The 20,147-nt window shown below is 42.0% G+C and overlaps 1 protein-coding gene across 1 annotated transcript; it reads right to left on the bottom strand.

Moving 5' to 3' along the window:
- Positions 1 to 16,558: 16,558 nt before the first annotated feature.
- LOC144890580 (uncharacterized) lies at positions 16,559 to 18,401 on the bottom strand. The gene is made up of 3 exons (XM_078771161.1): positions 17,887 to 18,401; positions 17,145 to 17,731; positions 16,559 to 16,840 (listed from the first exon to the last, which is right to left on the bottom strand). The coding sequence occupies exons 1-3, from the start codon at positions 18,008 to 18,010 to the stop codon at positions 16,559 to 16,561; spliced, it is 993 nt and encodes a 330-aa protein (XP_078627287.1). The 5' UTR covers positions 18,011 to 18,401.
- Between the last annotated feature and the right edge of the window lie 1,746 nt (positions 18,402 to 20,147).

The raw sequence follows: 20,147 nt of genomic DNA, 5'->3' as shown, positions 1-20,147 counted from the left end.
TGTCCATGTAGTGAATACTTCCAGGCCTCACCACCCAACCACCATGGAACCTGGCGTTCAGCTCGGCCTCCCAGGGAAAGTGCTATAGATTTACTGGCCTTTGGGTTTTTGATCACAACCCCTTAACCTTAATTCAAGAGAAACTAGAAGTAAAAATCAGAGGGGCAGGGACAATGTCGTTGTTGACTCTTGGTCCAGAGAGAATTAACTTTGGAAAGCTCTGGGGGTTGTGTAAAATGTTGTTGTTTTATGTTTGGGGAAACATTGATTCCTGGTGTTGGTTTCAAGAATTTGCCGACAAAGAAAGTTTTCGCGGTGTTCAAACTTTCTTTCTTGAGGGGGGGGGGGGGGGGAAATGTTATGGATTCGGCCCTCATTATGGTTGTTGTTGTCATTGTTGGTTCTAGATATTATGCTTATTGTGACTTAAGGGAAAGGGTTGTGGTGGTTAAAAGATTTAAAAGTGCTCCTGGTAAAATGTGGCTGGAAATCCGGATCGTGACCGGAAGAGGTGGAGCGAAGAGAAAGAGACGGGTGGACATCGAAAAGAGACGTGGTTGTCGAAGCTCCGGCCCGAGCGTTCGACGTGCAGTGCGAGTGAACTTTGCGTCCTTGAAGGGGAGTTCTGGCGATAAGAAATATCGCCGGAGTGCGTGGAGCCTGTGTCGTCGGGTATTCTCATTGAGGTTCCGGAGGACCCGGGCCTCAAAGCCCGGGTTGGAGTGAAAGCCGTCCACCATCTTCGCCACGCGAGCAACCTGCAGTGAACAGGTTTTTGTCGTGTCGGCTGGGCATTATTCCCCGGTGGTTTGCTGGGGACGGCTGTGCCAGAAAGGGGCACGTGAGAATTATACGGAGGCTCGCGGATTGAACCGCAACATGTACGTCGGAGCGCGTCTTTGTGAGGTCACCAAATTCGGGGTCACCGGTGAAGGAGCCCGGGCTCCAGCATGAGACGGACAAAATGACGGGCAAGACACAAATTCGTCCGAGAAGATATTTATTCTCAAAACCAACTCGGGAACACTCAAAAGCCTGTTTATCGGGCTGCATTATAAAGCACAACCAGAAACCGAAACCGAAAACCACGCCTCGCTTTGGTGGTCACGTGATCAACAGGTGTAGCTGATTATACCCGCACGCGCGGCACGCTTTGGTGGTCACGTGACCAGCCACTCTGGCGCCGCGGTTCCCCGCCGGTGACGTCACCGGCTGGAGCAAGGAGATTCTGATACTGGTCTTGCTTGGGGGACCCATGGGTCGCTACAGTCTGCCAGGATTATTGCTGGAGGCTTATGAAGATCCCACAGTGTCTTTCACAAAGGGTATACCATTGTGTGCCAGTAACCTGGCCAAAACTACAATTCCTGTGCTCACTCCGACCACTGTGAAGGTAAAAGCAAACTACTTTGTGTATTCCTTTCCTTGATATTGCTATGGCAGCTCCAATGCCGGAACGACTAATGAGAGCCGGCAAAGCCGGTGTTGTGAATGAACGCGTACGTATTATGTTGAAAAGCCAGATTTTGCTGGATCCCTTGAGAATTTCGAAGCTTTGACGCACCAAATCGCTCCGTGGAGGCCGCCATCTTGCGGATGCGGAAGCATGCATAAACAATTGCGAAAAAGTTCAACAGGAGTTTGTTTCACCCGTCTTTTTTTGATTCACAATCTAATGCACCTCTAATTTGTAATTAAAATACTTTGAGACATGATGGAGTGACTTTGTTGAGTGAATTTGTCAAAATTGATTCACAATCTTATGCACCTCTAATTTGTAATGAAAATACTTTGAGACATGATGGAGTGACTTTGTTGAGTGAATTTGTAAAATATTTTAGCCGGCAAAGCCGGTGTTGTGAATGAACGCGTATTATGTTGAAAAGCCAGATTTTTCTGGATCCTTTGGCTTTGGCTTCGACTGGTTCATTGCAGCTTTGCAGTAGGGTCTTATTAGAAGTAGTAGCAATAACAGCAGCAACAATAATATCGTCATGTGGATGTAGTGATGATTATGATGTTTGCACCTTTGTTTATGCAGGTACTTTGAGAGTAGACTCTCCGTGGCTCAACACGCAGGGGTATCCCAAATTGAAACACAAGGAGAAGGAGCTTTTCTCGAGTTACTCGCGCTTGCACGTGGAGACCTCACAAGTGAATAAGGATTATGAAATTACTGCCATTCTGAAAAACCTGGAGGATGTGAAGGAAATATTACTAGATTGCAAAACACCCAAGAAGACGCTTTTGAAGGTAAGGATCATTTTAAAGTTAACCAGCAATAAACGCATCAAACAAATATGCTCATTAATATGAAAATATGCATTGCGTAGAGTGAGAGCTTTGTCGACAATGGTCAGTCGATTGAGTACGCAGCCCTCGCAAAATAAGGATCGCTTTTTTATATTGTTTAGTTGAGAGATGTGAGCTCCGTGGTGGTGTCGACTCTAAAGGTAGTTAAAGTGTATTCAGGAATGTTTCCTGTCATTACGTAACGGAAATTAAGCCTCAATTTGAAGAAAGCCGGAAGTAGGAAAATAAAACGGAAATACGTCACGTTCTTCGTGTGGCCTTCGTTTAACGCTTGAGAGATCGGCCAGCAAAGCAAGATCACGTGAGCAAGATGGCGGATCATGGAAGGGACATTTGAAATGACAACATGAAATTTTATTACTTAGGGAATGGAGAATGACAGTGAAATTTTGAATGGATTTACATATACATGCAATTGCCATAGAGGTTCGCTTACGAAGCTCTCTATTAAAAATCCTAAGATATATGAACCACCTCATGAGGTACCACCAGCTACTACACTACCTTAGTCACGACACCCAACAAATTAAAACACAGCAAGGCCCAGAGATGAAGTAAACATTATAACACATTGTTTTATGAACCAATTGGCCGGTAACAGTATTATTGTGCAATTATTTTGTTCTACAGATGCATTCCAAAACAAAAGTGGATGAAGACGTTTCATTGCTCAAGAGTCAAAACAAGCTCTTAACATGGTGTACCCATCCTTTGACTGTTGACTGGATGATGCAAAATTATCCGATAAAAAAGCTCCTCTTTTCTGTGAAGCACCCAGAAGTTCAAAGTAATGTGGTGGCTCGATACTTTGATGCAGATAATGTAAGTGCAAATGCTGTGTGTGTTATAGAGTACAATGTAGTTCAATCTTCAATCCCACTCCTCCCTCCAGGTCTTTAAAACAGCTGTTCACGACCATCTCTTATCTTCCCCCATCCAAAACCTTGATCTTTTATACCCCCGTTAATTCACCCCAGATACACTTTTTTTTGAAATCCCGACTTCTTTCTTTCCTGGAAGTTCTAGCAGTGTCCATGTGTTTTATACCCCTCCCCACCCCACCTCCCCACCTTCCCATGCCTCCTCCCTCCAAGCTCTCTCCCTCCCACAGATCTTCAGTTGTCCTTGTTCTCTGCTGTTGTACTTGTGTGCTTCCCTCTCTCTCCCCATCTTGTCTCCCGCTCCCTTTATTGTATGTTTTGTGTGTCCATTTGTTTTTTGTTTTTTTTAGTGATTGATGTTAGCTCTCACACGAGCCTCGATCTTCCACAAAAAAAAAAAATGTGATGCAACAAATTAGTATGAGCCATGTAACAGTTTGGCACTCTGGGGGAATATGAGCATTGCAGATAGTATGAGTTTATTTATTCAGTAAAAGTTTATAATTTAAAAAAGCTGGACCGACTAGTCAGTCGAGCTGACTTTTCAGTGAGAATGCACTCGCATGGGTCATGGCAGATGTGGAAGTGAAGAAGAAGCTTGAGATTCGCCCACGTGACCTCCACCGTTGGGAGGATGAATTGGTCTGTAGACCAATCTGGGCGTCATGTGATGATTGGAGATAACATGGGAAAGATGTTATAGCCTTGTTCCACATCTGTGACAAATTAAATCGCAAACTGCTTCTTTTGTTGAGAAATGGTGATTCAACTCTTCCCAAAATGGATTCCTTACACCATGAGCATACCACTTTTTTCTCTCTAAGATGACCACTTCATTGTTATCCAAGTTGTGACCATGCAGGTTGAAGTGAGTATATACAGCAGAGTTCAAAGCCTCTTCATGAGCTGAACGACGGTGTTGGTTCACATGGGCCTTAAGAGTTTGCCGAGTTTCTCCTATGTAGGTCTCAGTACATGATGGGTCTCCACATCTGATTCCATACTCACTTTTTCAGACAGCCCAGCTACATACAGAATGGTCACTCGTGTCAAGTTTTCTTGATCCATGTCCTGTTGTTGTTCACCGGATGTGATGATGTTCTTACTACTTTCCGCTTTAAAAAAAGACCAACTGGGGTAACCACTCTTATCGAGAGCACCTGATGTTTTCCTTCTCACATAGTTCCCTCTGCTGTGTGGCCAAAATAATATCTGCACAGAATAATTTATATTTTTTTTTTTACTGATTTTTTTTTCACTGACATATTTGACTGATTGATACCTCAAGGCAAATGTTTATTTTATGTGGATAATTTTTTGTAACATGATCATTCACTACAATTTAGGTACCACAGTAGTTTAGCTTTGAGGGCATTTATTACCTCAGCCACCAAAGGTGGATGGGATGGAGCCTGGAGGTTATGTTTCACCCCTGTCTGTCGGTGTTTGTCCGTTTGTGAACAAGATATCTCAAAAAGTTATGGATGGATTTGGACGAAATTTGATGGACCGGTTGGGTGTATGACAAGGACGATTCTGTTCGATTTTAGTGAAGATCTGAATATGGATTCGGATATGAGAATTATTTGATTTTTTAAGTGATACTTCACCATTGGGAGATAGGGCCAAAAACGATACATGACAGGATATCTCAAAAACTTATCGACGTATTTGGACGAAACTTGGTGGACAGGTTGTGTGTGTGACAAGGAAGAATCGATTCAATGTAGGTGAAGATCCGGATCCGGCTCGTATAATTTTTAAAGTGATTCTTCACCATTGAGTTATATGGCCAAACAGGCAGAGGTATGATCTCCACTGAGTGCCGTTGTCGTTATTATTTTTTTTGATCTCAGCTACGACTTTTCAAATTCGTGCCTTGAGTATATTTTTTATTTGTGACAAACATGTTGTTGAATTTCGTTTTGCGTCTGATTTTTTTCGGCTTTTCTTGTCTCTTTTTGCAATGCTGAGATGACATTTTTGTGACTTTCTGCATGGTGACTATAATCAATTTCTGCTTCGGAGGTGGAGCCTAAATTTTGTATACAAAAATATAGACTTGTTTGTAAGAGACAATGTTTCACTGGCATAGTCTAATAATAATCAACTTAGCCTGCTATTATTCATTTATTTAATGCGTAAAGTTTGCTTATTCTTTTTCAACAAAGGTAGCAGCTTGCCATTGTGCATGTTGCAAGTTTGTGTGATATAATGATGTGCTCTGTCTTACTCAAGGTGGTTTTTAAGAATGTCACTCTCCGGGTTGATTGGACACACAAAGGAAGCCAGCAGAGAGTTATTCAACTGGGTGTTCAGTTCGATGATCGCCAAAAACAAAGAGATCATCACTTAAAGCGGCCATTGCTGCGGGCACGGAGGAAAGCAATGAAAACCTCTTATCAAAATAGTGCGACTCTGCTCTTCAGGTGATATGTGAATACTGTGTTGTCACTCTAGTTTGTTTGGCCTAAGTTAGTATAATACCTTCAACAAATAATCACAAAGTCTGCAGTTACAAGGTCTAATCTATTAGATATGCACAAGAAACAATATATACGTATTTCATTGACTGCCTTATAGAGGAACTCCAAGCTTGTAGCACAGGAAGACTTCTTTAAACTCTTTTTAAGTCAGTTTCTCCTGAGATGCTTCTTTACACTTCATGAGAACCTAACTGAACAATGACTGACGTATATTGACTCATTGTTGGGCTCATAGAACACTGCAGGCAGTTGGACCATTAACATGACGAGATGCACCTGACAGGTGGTCAAGCTCGGTAAAATAATTTTTAATTCAGGATGGAATCCCATTAATTTTTTTAATTCTCTATTGGAAAATTTATTTTGTATTCCATTTCTAATTACGATACTTCATTTGAACCACTTTAAAGTTTAAATTTTCTTGTTTTTGAGGATATATTTTTTACGGTATCCTCATATTGTGTTGTTTCCGAAAGTCAAGTTTAACGATGTTGGTTTAGAATTTTGAAGACATTAAAATATACCAATTTTCCTTTACTTGATGGATGCTTAAATTTCTGCAGCTCATTTACTGTCTTGTGATTGAAATATCACAAAAAATAAACTCTAACAAACCTTGTTTTGTTTTTCAGTCACCCATTTGCAGGGCCAAAGGACTTCAAACTGCAGCAGATATTCTCTGTGGACCACAAGAAGAAGTTGTATAGACTGGACATAAAAGGAAATATTGATAAAAATAAAATTGTCACGACCCTAAGCTTAGGCTCCTCACCAAAAAACCCCGAGGTAAATAGCTCAATCCAAAAACCCCGAGCTTGATCATAAGAAAGGTTATTTATTTTGAGAACCAACAAGTGTTTGATTCTTGCACATCATATTTCTTTATTGCATTTGGTTATTGAGCTAATAACATATCTTAAGTGTGTGTGTGTGTGTGTGTGTGTGTGTGTGTGTGTGTGTGTGCGTGTGTGTGTGTGTGTGTTAAATAGTGTACATGCTATAATTTTGACAGGGTGGATGTGTGGCAGGCACCCACTATTGCTCAGGATCTTTGTGGCAAGTGGTGGTGTGGCACAGGGGTTCACTGTTGTCATTCCAATAAAGAGGTTTATTATTTTTTATTTTTTTGTATTCATAGTCGAATCTTGTGGAAGAGCTAATACTCGTGCACTGAATGGACCGGGATGCAACAGGACAAAAGGAACAGCAGAAAAAAGGGAGGCAGCAGCAGAGCTGAAGCCCAAGACAGAGGGAGGCAGATTAACGATGGATGTGGGGAGGAATGGGGGGATAGGAGAGGATGCATTGGATGGACAACATGGATACAAAAGGAGACTCTCAGGAGGGGAAACCGGATACTTGGAAGGAGGGGTTAGGGAGAGATAGGGGGGTTAACGATGGTAGAAAATATCATGGTTTTGGATTGGAGACTATTTGAGATAGTGGTGAACAGCTGTCTTGAAGACCTGGAGGGAAGGGTTAGAATGAAGAAATGTGGAAGTTTGTTCCACAGGCATGAGAAAATCGGAACAAATGAGTGGAGGTGAGCAGTGATCCTGGATTTAGATAGATTCACCAGAAGGGGGGTTGATGGTGGACCATGTGTGGCCCGAAAAAACCTAGGTGGACCAAGCATGGAAAGAGCAGAAGGTACACGACCAGAAAGGTGGTGGTAGAAGACAGAGACCACCGACCTATCTGCGATGGCGAAGTGATAGCTCCACAATCAGCTCAGATTCAGAGAGACTCAGCTCCACAATGGGAGATTCCAATAATATTGAATGCCTTCGCTTCCACGGTGACAAGCTGAGCAAGATGTAAGGCAGGGGATCCAGCCCAGAGGAGAGAGTAGTACTATATCAAGCTGTGGATGAAAGCCTTGTATTTGGACAGGAGTTCAGGTGTGCCAAGGAAGAACTTTGAACGACTGAGGATGTCTAGTCGGCTGGCCTTGGCTGCCTTTGGAGGCCAACTTTGAAACGTGGTTTCCCCAAGAAAAATCATGGCTGATAGTGAGACCCAAAAGTTGTTGTGACTGAACTTCTTTGAGATTATTGTGAAGCAAGTAGATGGAAACGTTTGGCAGACGGTCCAGAGAGAGAGAGAGATTGAGAGATTGAGAGAGATTCAATCCATTTTGAGCAATGTGCTCCAGAGTCGCTTTTTATCTATAGTTTTTATGATTTTTTTGCAACAAAGTCAAACATTTCTCTTCAGAAAGGTAGTTGTGTAGTTTCTATCCATTTGCAAGAATTTCACAATACAAAACCATAAAACCTGTTGTTGAAAAGATTTGGGATGATGAAAGTGTGAAATACCAAATTAAAGGACATAGTGGTCAAAAACCTTCAGTGCGAACACCTAACAAGATAGAGGCTGTAAGAGAAGCTTTGCAGGCTTCTCCGAAAAAGTCGACACGCCGACTTTGCCGAGCTGGTGGGAACTTCTCCCATGACCGTTGACCATCATACATGACGATTTGAAACTGTGTCCATTACAATTTAAAGTTACTGCAGCACCAGACCAAAATAAATAAGAGGGAGAGGTTCAAATTTTACGCCGCTATTGCCCAGCGGATCATACAAGATCCAAATTTTTGAGACATCGTCTTTAGTGATGAGGCCCACTTCCTTCTCAGTGGCCACGTGAACAAACAGAAAATGCAATCTTAGGCTGATTACTAACCACGCAAACATATAGAACAACTAGTTTCTGTAGGAAAAGTAATCAAAATCAAAATCAATCAAAAGCAATCAAAATCAAAATCACAGACTGGTCAACCAAGTGGAACATGTCTTTCAATCCTAACAAATCTCACACTCTCACTATGTCTCTCAGAAAAGACTGACTGGACAACCCTCCCATCTACTTTCTGAACAATCTTCTCCAAGAAGTTCTGTCACTCAAGCTTTTGTGTCTCACTATCTGCCATGATCTTTCCTGGTAAAACCACATGTCCAAGCTGGCTTCCAAAGCCAGTTGCCAACTGGGCATCCTCCGTCATGTGAAGTCCTTCCTTGGCACACCTGAGCTCCTCGCCACATACAAGGCTTTCGTCCGCAGCTCAATGGAGTACTGCTCTCCCCTCTGGGCTGGTGCTCCTGCCTCACACCTAGCTCGTCTTCACGCTGTTGAAACCAAAGCTTTCAGAATCATTGGAATCTCCTGCGATTAAGCTAACTCCGAGGGCCTTTCACTCACTGGTGGTCTTTCTGTCTTTTACCGACTCCTATCCGGCCTAGCTCCCCCAGCTTTATCTGCGCTCTGTCCCCCAAGTATTCCTACAGGTCGCACAAGATCTGCCTGCCACCCTCTTCTGGTGAAATTGCCAAAATCAAGACTCTCTGCTCACCTTTACTCCTTCATTCCTCTTTTCTCCCACCTCTGGAACAAACTCCCTCACTCTCTTCAATCCCACTCCTCCCTCCAGGTCTTTAAAACAGCTGTTCACCACCATCTCTTATCTTCCTCCATCCAAAACCTTGATCTCTTCTACCCCCGTTAATTCACCCCAGATCCACTTTTTTTGAAATACCGACTTCTTTCCTGGAAATTCTAGCAGTGTCCATGTGTTTTTTTAACCTCTCCCACCTCCCCCCCCCCACCCCCCGCCTTCCCATGCCTCCTCCCTCCAAGCCCTCTCCCTCCCACAGATCTTCCGATGTCCCTGTTCCCTGCTGTTATACTTGTTGCTTCCCTCTCTCTCTCCCATTCTTGTCTCCCGCTCCCTTTATTGTATGTTTTGCGTGTCCGTTTTTTTTTGTGATTGATGTTAGCTCTTACACGAGCCTCGATGTTGTATCGAAAAAAAAAAATGAAACAAAAAATGGTTTGGTGTGTTATCAGACGGAGTAGTATAATATAATCTTTCTTCTTTGAGAAGGATGCCAGACAAACATCCACAGTCAACCCAGATAGATATGTGGACGTGCTGCAAGGAAGATCAATTCTGGCACTGAGGAAGAAAGCAAGACATCACTATGTGTTCAGTCATCTTCCAGCAAGATGGTGCAACACCGCATACATCTAATGGTGCTTTTGAGTTTTTGAGATGACATTTTTCAGATGATTGACTAATTTCTTGATGGATTGACAACCCATGACCTCACTACTCTTCAGCTCTGTCTCCCCCAACTACTCGGGGTCCCTCAAAGCCAGAATCTACAAAACAACCCACACAATGCAGAAGTTGAAAAATAACATCAGGCAGGAAATCAGATGCATACCAGCTCTAGTTCCTCGCCGAGTCATCGACAACTTCATTGTCCGTGTGGCAACTGTCATCCAGAGGTGCGATGCTTGGATTAAGCACTTCATCGACTACTAATGATATCGCTCCTTATTGATTATTGAAGCATTTATCATTATGATAAACCACAATGTAACTAATCCTGTATATTTATTCGACAAAAACAAACAAAGATTTCTGTTCAAAGATTTCTCATATTAAGCTAAATATTTCTGACATTAAAATAAAATTTCTGGAATTCGTTCAAACGAAATATGGTGATTATGTTACAGGGTAATCTTTGAGTAATACTCATCCAAAGGCTGATTCCCTTGTCTATTCTACTTAAGAATCGGTATAAATATTTGTTTCCATGAAGATTCTACTAATGATGTGTTTTTTCCCACAGATTTGTCTGGTAATGAAGCAACCTTTCCAAGTGCACTTTTTACCTCAAAATTCCAAATTCTGCCTGAAAGGAAAAATGCAATCTCAGGTGGGTTTTATTGCTTGAAAAAACATTAGGCACAGGGTGGAGGTGAAATTAAATTGAAGAATGTTCAAAAATGCCATACAAAGAACATTGCTTACCGAGAGAGAATGACTAAAGTAATGAACTGCATGAATTAAATGCATATTATTGATGAAAGACGGTGATAGAAATGAAGGATGAGGATAATGTGAATAATCCTGCTTTGACTAAGATTCATAACTTTCTGTAAATTGCATGAGGAGCAAATACATTATGAACTTCAATTAACCACTAAAAAATTATAGGATCTGGATCTTCACCAAAATCAAATTAAATCGTTCTTGTCACACACCGAAACCTGCCTACCAAGTTTCGTCCAAATCCGCCCATAACTTTTGGAGATATCCTGCTCACAGACAAACACACCCACAGACAGGGGTGAAAACATAGCCTACATCCACCTTTGGTGGCGAAGGTAACAACGTGATCCACAATAAATAGCTATTTTCTTTGACTAGCTAATGGGACTTCTGCATACTTAAACATAAAACCTTCAATTGACTATTACTAGCAACGTATCCGCCCTATGGGCGGCGCTTCAATTGGGAAGCCCAAATGAACAGGCAAAATAACAGAAATTGAAGGCTTTTTTATTTTAAACGATTCATATAAACATCCGTTGAAACATATCACATGCAAATCATCAAAATCTAAACAGTACATGGCGCACATTTTGAAAAAAGATTGAATTCTGCAAAACGGAAGCGGCCGCTACACGTCTTTCTCAGTCGCACGTTTATGTGTGAAGAGTGCGCGCCGAATCTGTAACACGGAAGTGCCGCTACACCTGTTTCTCAGTCGCTTTGCACACGCTGTCATGTTACATCGGAGCCGCACGTTTATATAGGAAGGAGTCGATCTACTCTCTCCAGGTACGTAGAATAAACAGTATTTGTAGAATTTCAACAAAAGCCACATCACTGTTCATATCGGTAAATATTATTCCATCGTGTTTGGAAAAACTGGAAAATTGGAAAACTTGGAAAAACAATACAGCCTATTTTACTCCCTGGGGTCCCAGGAATACCTACCCAAAATATCGTTGCGATCGCTTGAGCCGTTTTTGCTGTACCTTCGAACGGACGAATATTTGGTGAATTATAGTAAGATGCACCTGCACCATAATGTTGGTACTTCACACCATTCACCTTCACCATGGTATTGCTGGACGTCCCAATTCTCTTGTCGCATTGTCGGAAAGTTCATGACAACTCCCGATCGTTTCTGTAGCTAAGAACCAACCCTGTTTTCCAAGTAGCCACTCCATCACAGGGTGCAGAAATCTCTGCTCTGCAGCCATTGGAAATTCTACAACATTGCAAAGTAACTTTCACCATTTCTGATCTGATCATACTTTGTTGTTTTAGGAATACTACAGTCTAACAATCACGTCTCGTTCCTTGCATTATGATTAGGACATTTGATTATTGAGCATTCTTCATCCATGCTCCTCAACTCTGCAACTCATTGTCGTAAATTCACTGCTTGAAGACACTTTAATTTTCACCTTGCTGATAATGACAAGGATCGCTCTAAATCTGTCATATTGAATGTTCCTGATACCCCACACATACCACTAATCAAAGCTTAATGTTGACTTGGTTGTAGTAACTGGAAATGGTGATGTACACTTTCGAATTATTGTTGTACTTTGGTTGATAATGAACATTTTTCCAACAGTTCAAGTACTCTGGAAGTGCGAACCTGAAGCTGGAAAACACTGGAGAATTACGATTGTCAGGAAAATACCATGGACCATTAAACAGCGGGAAACATTTTTTATTTTTGAATTTAAATCACACTTACAAGGTAACACTGTGTTCACATTTAAGTACAAGTAGGTGCACACTCAGCAATGTTTAGACTTTATGACAAACAAGGATGAAAAATAGTTTAACACACACACAGCCTGGTGTTGGCTTAGCGGTTAGGGTGCTGGCTTGGGATCCGAGGATCCTGGGTTCGAAACCCGGTCGATTGCTGAATTACCACCAGGGGGGTTGACTCAGCCTGTCATCCTTCCGAGGTCGGCAAATTGAGTACCAGCTCGCTGGTAATTCCCTGCATGTCGCAAGAGGTGACTGACAGGGTTGGCGGCAGGAAGGGCATCCGGCCATAAAACATTGCTTCAAAAAGGGGACCAAGGTCCCTGAAAAAGGCCAACCCATGCTCTGCGGGGAAAAATGGCTTCAAAAGGTGGTTCTTTTGTTACACACACACACACACACACACACGCACACACACACACACACACTTGTACATGTTATACAATCATGTACTTGTACATGTCTCAGGCCCCATAAAGATAAAATGAAGTGGAGGCCTCATTGTTTGAGTTGAAAGATTAACATTGGTCAAGAAAATGAAAATAACGGTCATGTACACCATGTTTTTTTTGGAAGTTGGGAGGTACCTTCATGTTGCGGAATTTTGTTTATTACTTGAAGAATAATGTGTTGTCTGCCTGACCACTTTACTATGACCTGTCTGCCAAAATGGATCGTGTTGCACTCTTGGGCTTCCATACAGACCCAGAGATCCAATTGACTATCTCATAGGAGTTGTCCACTGCAGCCCAGGTGGTCCAAAATACCTTGTGGTTATCCATTCACAAGGATTAGCCAAGTGTTAGGACCCTGTAATTGTGACAAAAAGTTTATTTCACATAAGTTCAACCATTTACCAAAGGTTGCACATGGGAGTGGGAACAAAGCCAGCATATTTACAAAAATATACTAACGTATTTCCTCTTCACAAAAAATGAAGCAAGAAAGGTTTTGAGGCTTATATTGTTTTTGATCATCGACAAGTTTATGAATAAATGATTATAAACATGCCAGCATCAGTAGAAATGTTCAAATAATGTGTATTACCACCACTAGGGGGCATTCCCGCACCTTTCTCAATTTATTAAAGCTCAGGCCGGAGTACTTGCTGGAGAACATGCACCGGAGTAAGGCTAAAGTACATGCTCGTCTGCTGGTATTGGGTGGCCACGTGAGTCCAGAATTGGAGTTGGAAGCAGAGGTAGAACTTGGTTTGGAGCCTCCACCGAGGCCTCTATGCAACAGATATTGTGAACTGTTAAATGCCAATTTTGTAGTTTCGGTGACATCCATATTGGCTCCATTATAGTAGGATTGACCCCAATACAAGCTCATACATATCTTAACCTTCACCAAATTAGACAATCCAGTTCTCACTGTGGAACGTTGCAACATTCTTCGATCATGCACTCCAAGTTGATCAAGCGACCATTGATGTACTTGGTGACCACAAATACTTCTCCCGAAGTTGCCCAAGGATGTTAAATTAATATTTCGTCTGGATATCTTGCACATGTATCCATGTAAGTGATGTTGTGGGCCCTGTGGTACAGCAATGACAACATATGCACAATGTGGACAGATGTTGTCATCCATGAAGATGAAGTTAGGACCTTGCTGTTGGGCCAGCTTCATGACAATCTGACAAAATGTTCTCATCTCTGATACTAACACTCGCCAAAGCACCTCTCCAAATGATGACAAGATCGTTTTTTTGGACAATTGAATGCCAATTGAGACAGATTAAACACCACACCAAACAGATTATACTTCTCATTGCACAATTAGCGAATCGCTTCTACCTCATCTCCAGACTCCAGTGTGTTCATTGTTGAAGTGAAGACTGAATATTCACACATGGTGCAAGGAAAATGGTGCAAATGATTCACCCTGTATAGTGGGGTACCATAGTGAAAATGTCGTTACACGGTGGACAAAAGCACAATTTTTTCACCAAAGCATCTCCATGGTATACCTTCTAGAAAAAAAGTAAGCTCCAAAAAAAAATGATGATGGGAAGTGTAATATCTGACGTCATTATCACGTCATCAGCTAATTATTATGTAATCATATATTTTAAAAAATCAATGACTTAGAACTAAGGTGTTAAGTGCATTTTAACATCAAAATATATGTTTCCGAGGTCAAGGATTTCAATGCACTTTTCATTTTTTATTTTAGACAATCTTTAAAAGATTTATGATGTCATTATGACGTCATGAGCGAATTATTTCGCAATCATAATTAAAAAATGAATTAGTTAGAACTAGGCTATTAAGTGTATTTTGACATCGAAATATATGTTTCCGAGGTCAAGGAATTCACCGCAAGTCATTTTTCTTCTTAGACAATGTTTAAAAGATTTATGACATCATTCTGACGTCATCCAGAAAAAGAAAAAAAAACTATTAGATTCGTCTGCACACAAATTCGTTTGATTAGTTAACATCCACATATCGAGAGTTCATAATAATCGTCCCGTTGAGTTACAGAATTTAAAACACCACTAGAGCATTTTTTTCAGTAATTTAGACTGAGCTATTATTAGTTACCCTTCATCATTATGTCGTGAGCTGGTTTAATAAAGGGGTAAATGACACAAAATTATATATGTTGCATCAAATGTATACCGTTGATACGGTCTAGCACCCCGCTCTGCTCACCAAACTCTCCTCCTTTGGTATCCATGGAAATCTCCACGCATGGCTGGCGGACTTCCTCTCTAGTCGTAGTCAACGTGTGGCCCTGAATGGGTTTCTCTCATCTCCTCTTCCTGTTCAGGCTGGAGTTCCCCAAGGCAGTGTTCTGGGCCCTGTGCTTTTTCTGGTCTTCATCAATGATCTCTCTGACTCTCTTGAAATTCCTCTCTATCTCTTTGCTGATGACTCCACTCTCTGCCGCTCCATTCCTCATCCCTCAGATCGGCAGTCTGCAGCCTCCTCACTCTCTGCAGACCTGGACAAAGTCACAGACTGGGCAAACAAGTGGAACATGTCTTTCAATCCTGACAAATCTCACACTCTTACGATGTCTCTCCGAAAAGACCGACTGGACAACCCTCCCATCCACTTTCTGAATAATCCTCTCCAATAAGTTCTGTCACTCAAGCTTTTGGGTCTCACTATCTGCCATGATCTTTCCTGGGAAAACCACATTTAAAATCTGCCCTCCAAAGCCAGTCGCCGACTGGGCATCCTCCGTCGTGCGAAGTCCTTCCTTGGCACACCTGAGCTCCTCACCACATACAAGGCTTTCATCTGCAGCTCTATCGAATACTGCTCTCCCCTCTGGTCTGGTGCTCCTGCCTCACACCTAGCTCGTCTTCACGCTGTTGAAACCAAAGCGTTCAGAATCACTGAAATCTCCCGCGATTAAGCTAACTCCAAGGGCCTTTCACTCACTCACCACAGGCAGGTTGGTTGTCTTTCCGTCTTCTACCGACTCCTCTCTGGCCTTGCCCCCTATCTCTCTCTGGGCTCTGTCCCCCAAATATTCCTACAGGTCGCACAAGATCTGCCTGCAACCCTCTTATGGTTAAACTGCCAAAATCAAGACTTTCTGCTCACCTTCACTCCTTCATTCCTCTTTTCTCCCGCCTCTGGAACAAACTCCCTCACTCTCTTCAATCCAACTCCACCCTCCTGGTCTTTAAAACAGCTGTTCACCACCATCTCTTATCCTTGTTCCTTGTTCACCACCATCCCCCATCCAAAACCTTGATCTTTTCTACCCCCGCTAATTTCACCCCAAATCCTACACTTTTTTGAAATACCAACTTCTGTCCTGGAAGTCCTTGGTCTCCTTGTGTTTTATACCTCTCCCCCCATCCCCCCTTCCCACGCCTCCTCTCCCCAAGCCCTCTCCCTCCCACACTTCTCCCTGCCCTCAAATGTTGTGTTTGTGTGCTTCCCCTTCTCTCCCCATCTTGTCTTCTGCTCCCTCTTTTTATATATTTTGTTTGTCTGGTTCATTTGTTTGTGAAATAAATGTTAGCTCTTTCACGAGCCTCGATTCAGTATCCCAAAATATATATATATATACAAATACGTGGCTGTGGCAAATACGTGATTCTGTCCCATTTTATGGCAGTGATTCCTTGAGATGTGAAAGAATATTAGCATATCGGCCTACATGTTGTTTCTTCTATCATTATTTTTATTACCTTGTTAAAAACACACAGTGATGGCTCCCCCTTCCTCACGCAAGTAATTCATTCTTCAAAATAGAAACATACAGAACTGGAATAAGTGTGATAGCTATAGTGTCGGTGATGAGCTGTAGCTGCAAGCAAGTTATTTCTGACAGTTACAACTGCAAAGTTCTGTGCAGGGTAGACCAGCTTTCGTGCACTTGCAACGACTGACACATCCGGCTTCTGACTTGCAACCACATTTGATGAGCTCTTTGCATGCTTTAGCTGCTTCCGGGATGGTCATCCAAACAGGGACCCAGTGGTCATTCTGCATTGTCCATCCCCACTCCTCCGGGGAGGGAACCGTTGGCTGTGCCTGACGACTTGTGGTCCAGATGCCACCTTGGTATACCACCCTCTTGATATGTTGGAGCAAGGCATCCTAAGTGAATAAAAATGAATTAACTTGTCAGTTCTGCTGTTGCAGTCATGTACAAAATTGGTGAAGTTTCAAACATTTTATTTTCGTTAAAATCTTACAGTTGGAATGTTCATAATTTTCATTTGAATTTCTGAGAATATTACCTACATACCAATTAATGAATACAACTAACCAAGAATCAGTTCAAGGATGGTTATGTTACTGAATATTGCCTTTGAAAACTGGTGTATAACTTCATGAAAAGTAAAGGTCGATTTCTTTATAAATAGAAAAATGAATAGAGGAGGGTAAGCCTAATAGATACATGAGTCGGGGGGATCTTCTCCAAACTTCTCTTTTTCTTGCAGAAGAGCTCTCTGCGTGCATCGTTGACAGAGACTAGATTGCTTGTCACGTCATACATAAGCACTGTAAATCGTTCAAGACACTGGATGTGTGCTGATGAGACGTCGACCGGTTGAAATGGATTTTCTACAATGTGAAGGAATGCACCTGTCACATCGGGATGAGATTTCCAGACCTTCCAAGCACTTATTTTCCCTTTATCAAGGAAGCAAGAATTAGTGTCACATCCTGTGAACGCATGGAAGAGGGGTAGGGCTCGGGATTTGTCTTCTCCAAGATTCTGACAGATAGTGTTGATATTGTAATGGCAGAAATTCCTGCCCATACCAAAAGCCACCCACACATCAATGTCGGGATGATCATGGAGCAAAGTTGGAAGCTGACCGACCAGAAGGACTACAACATCTGTGTCTGCTGTTCGGATCAGAATCTTCTCTGCTTCTCTGTCCACTGCATGATGAAGATGAACGATGATTTGGGTATCCGCTTCTTCATGTGTGCAGTCCATCATGGGCTCACAATCGCCTCTGGAAATCACTGATGTACCTGCGAGTTATACACGAGTAAAGTATTGAGTTATTATATTATTTTAAATCATCTGTTTGTCTATTATTTCTTAAAATGAATAATTATTAGAATTATAAGTACCACAATCATAATGAACAAATTAAACAGAGAATAGATTAGAAAATGATTAGTACCTGAGGTGACATACAGCTCCTTGTCATGACGACACTCTTCTGTAATCACTATCTGCGAAAAGAATGAGAATAGCTCCTCTTTGTTAGTGCTGTCTCGGAGGAAGTCTTTCCATTTGCTTGGCATTCTGGTCTTCGGTGCTACCTTCCTGCGCACACCACAGCCACGCTTTTGTCGAGTGGACTCCTTGATGCTGCTGTGCAGATACCTGTCCCACACCAAATCCAGTCTCTTCACTCCTTGCAGATCACGGCGAAGAAAGGGCTGAAAAATTGTTCTGGCATAGTCATCAAATGTAGACACAGAGGATGTAGGCAATCCACGAACCAGAGCGGCACCATCAAATATCTTGCAGTCAAATCGTGCCGATGGTTCTCCTTGTCCGTTAAGGTCTCCACCCTTGCCTTTTACTTTGGCATTCTCTTGTTCGTGGACTTGATCGATGGGAAGCGCGGAAAACCTCTTTTGTGTTTTGTTCACAACCCAGTGCTTCTGGAAGTCCTTTGTTAGAGCGGCTGGCAAGGATTACATGTCTCGGGGGTGGACGGAAACCCAACGGCAGTAGTTGTAGTGGTCCAGTGCAAAAAATAGAAACATGAGACTTTGAAGAGATTCAACATAGCGAAGAAAGTCTTTCTCTCTGTGTGCACGAATGAATATCATGATCAAGATCTCTGTTCGCAGCACTATGTCCCAGTACTGGAAAGTCGGACTCTTCTTTGCCATATCCAGTCTCCAGGCCTCAAATGTCTCACTGTCACTGGACACAGCAGCTTGCTCATATGCTTCTTGTAACCGTGATAGAGCTGAGGCAGTCACTTGGTGGGCATGTCGTGTCCATGTCACATGAGCGGCATTGATGAAAGAGTTAGCTGTACCAGATGTTGCTACACCTGAATCAGTTAGAGCTAGTCCAGCCACTCTGATCTAGGAAATCTCCCAGTGCATTCCACAAGGCCTTCTCCAAATGGAACCCGCCAAGCATGATCAGGAATTCATTTTCACCGTGAGTTGCAGGCCAGGTCCATTGAATATACTTGCAGTTCGCAAAAATTGGACAGTCACAAGTGAGTACTGGAATCTGGCCAGGGTTGAGGAACTCTGTGATGGACTTCAATATGTTCATGGCGTGCTTGATCATGGCTGGTGAGTCTGCCTTCTCTTGAAATAGTGGTAGAGACTTGGTTGGTCACCCTGCATATCAGTTGCCATCTTTCTGAGGGACTGATCAGCGCCAAATGTTTGGAAGTTGTGTAATTTTTGGTCGCCTGTTTTTTCACAGAAGATGCACACACACTTGGCATCAAATACCGACTGCCGCTTTGACCGTCGCATCTCAAGAGCTTCGGCTTCATGTTTTCTTTTCCTCATTACTTGTCTGTTGAGTTTGGAATTGTTGAATTTCTGATGGCAAGAACGATGCCATGAGGCATTATTTTTCACAAAAGTTTCTCCTGTTCCTTCTGTTACATATTCTACATCACCTGGCAGTGCATTTATTTTTCTGAACTCCTCAACATTTCCCAGGAATGCAGCGTATACTTCTCTGGCATTACGTTTAAATCCTTTCTGTGGACAAGATAGTTTTTCCGGTGTCGTTTTCTTGCAGATTATGCAAGCACTCCAATCCATGATGACGTGAAATTGAAAGGAAATAGTCCACATAAGCATAAAAAGTACAATATCCAAACCAATATTATACGTTCCAATGCTGTAATTTGATAGAAAATTCATAAATACTTTTATTGGTTTCCTGCATTTCTAAATTTGAATAGCTACACTAAGATCGCGTATATTCCAGGGAATGTATTGTTTGAACATGGTCTTAAATCACATTTGAGACTGGGCACCCTTGCATTTATCCCCTAATTCTTATGTTTTATTTTCATTTGTTTTGTTTTATTTTTTTATTTTTTTACACATTTGAGTAATGACATCACTGCAACATAGTGAGCTTAAAAAGGCTTATATATCAATTACCTGTTTCTTGAAATATTAAATTAATGACTCAAAATCTCGGCACAGTACTTCACAACCTTATGTTATACATTAATTTGCGCTAATATCTTGTTAGTCTATTGTGACGTCATTAAATACACTTCCTGTCATCAGATTTTTTGGAGCTTACCCTCTTTTTGATCCTTCTACATGGGCAAAGCTTTGGTGAAAAAATTGTGCTTTTGTCCACAGTGTAACGGTCCTTGGCATTTTTGTTAATAAGATACCTCACTGGTAGTTGTCATGTTGTTTCGCCACATACAGG

This window comes from Myxine glutinosa, chromosome 1, assembly GCF_964187855.1.
Source record: "Myxine glutinosa chromosome 1, kmMyxGlut1.1, whole genome shotgun sequence".
NCBI lineage: Eukaryota > Metazoa > Chordata > Myxini > Myxiniformes > Myxinidae > Myxine > Myxine glutinosa.
Note: the sequence above shows the minus strand (reverse complement) of the source record. Positions and strands in the feature narration are given on the sequence as shown.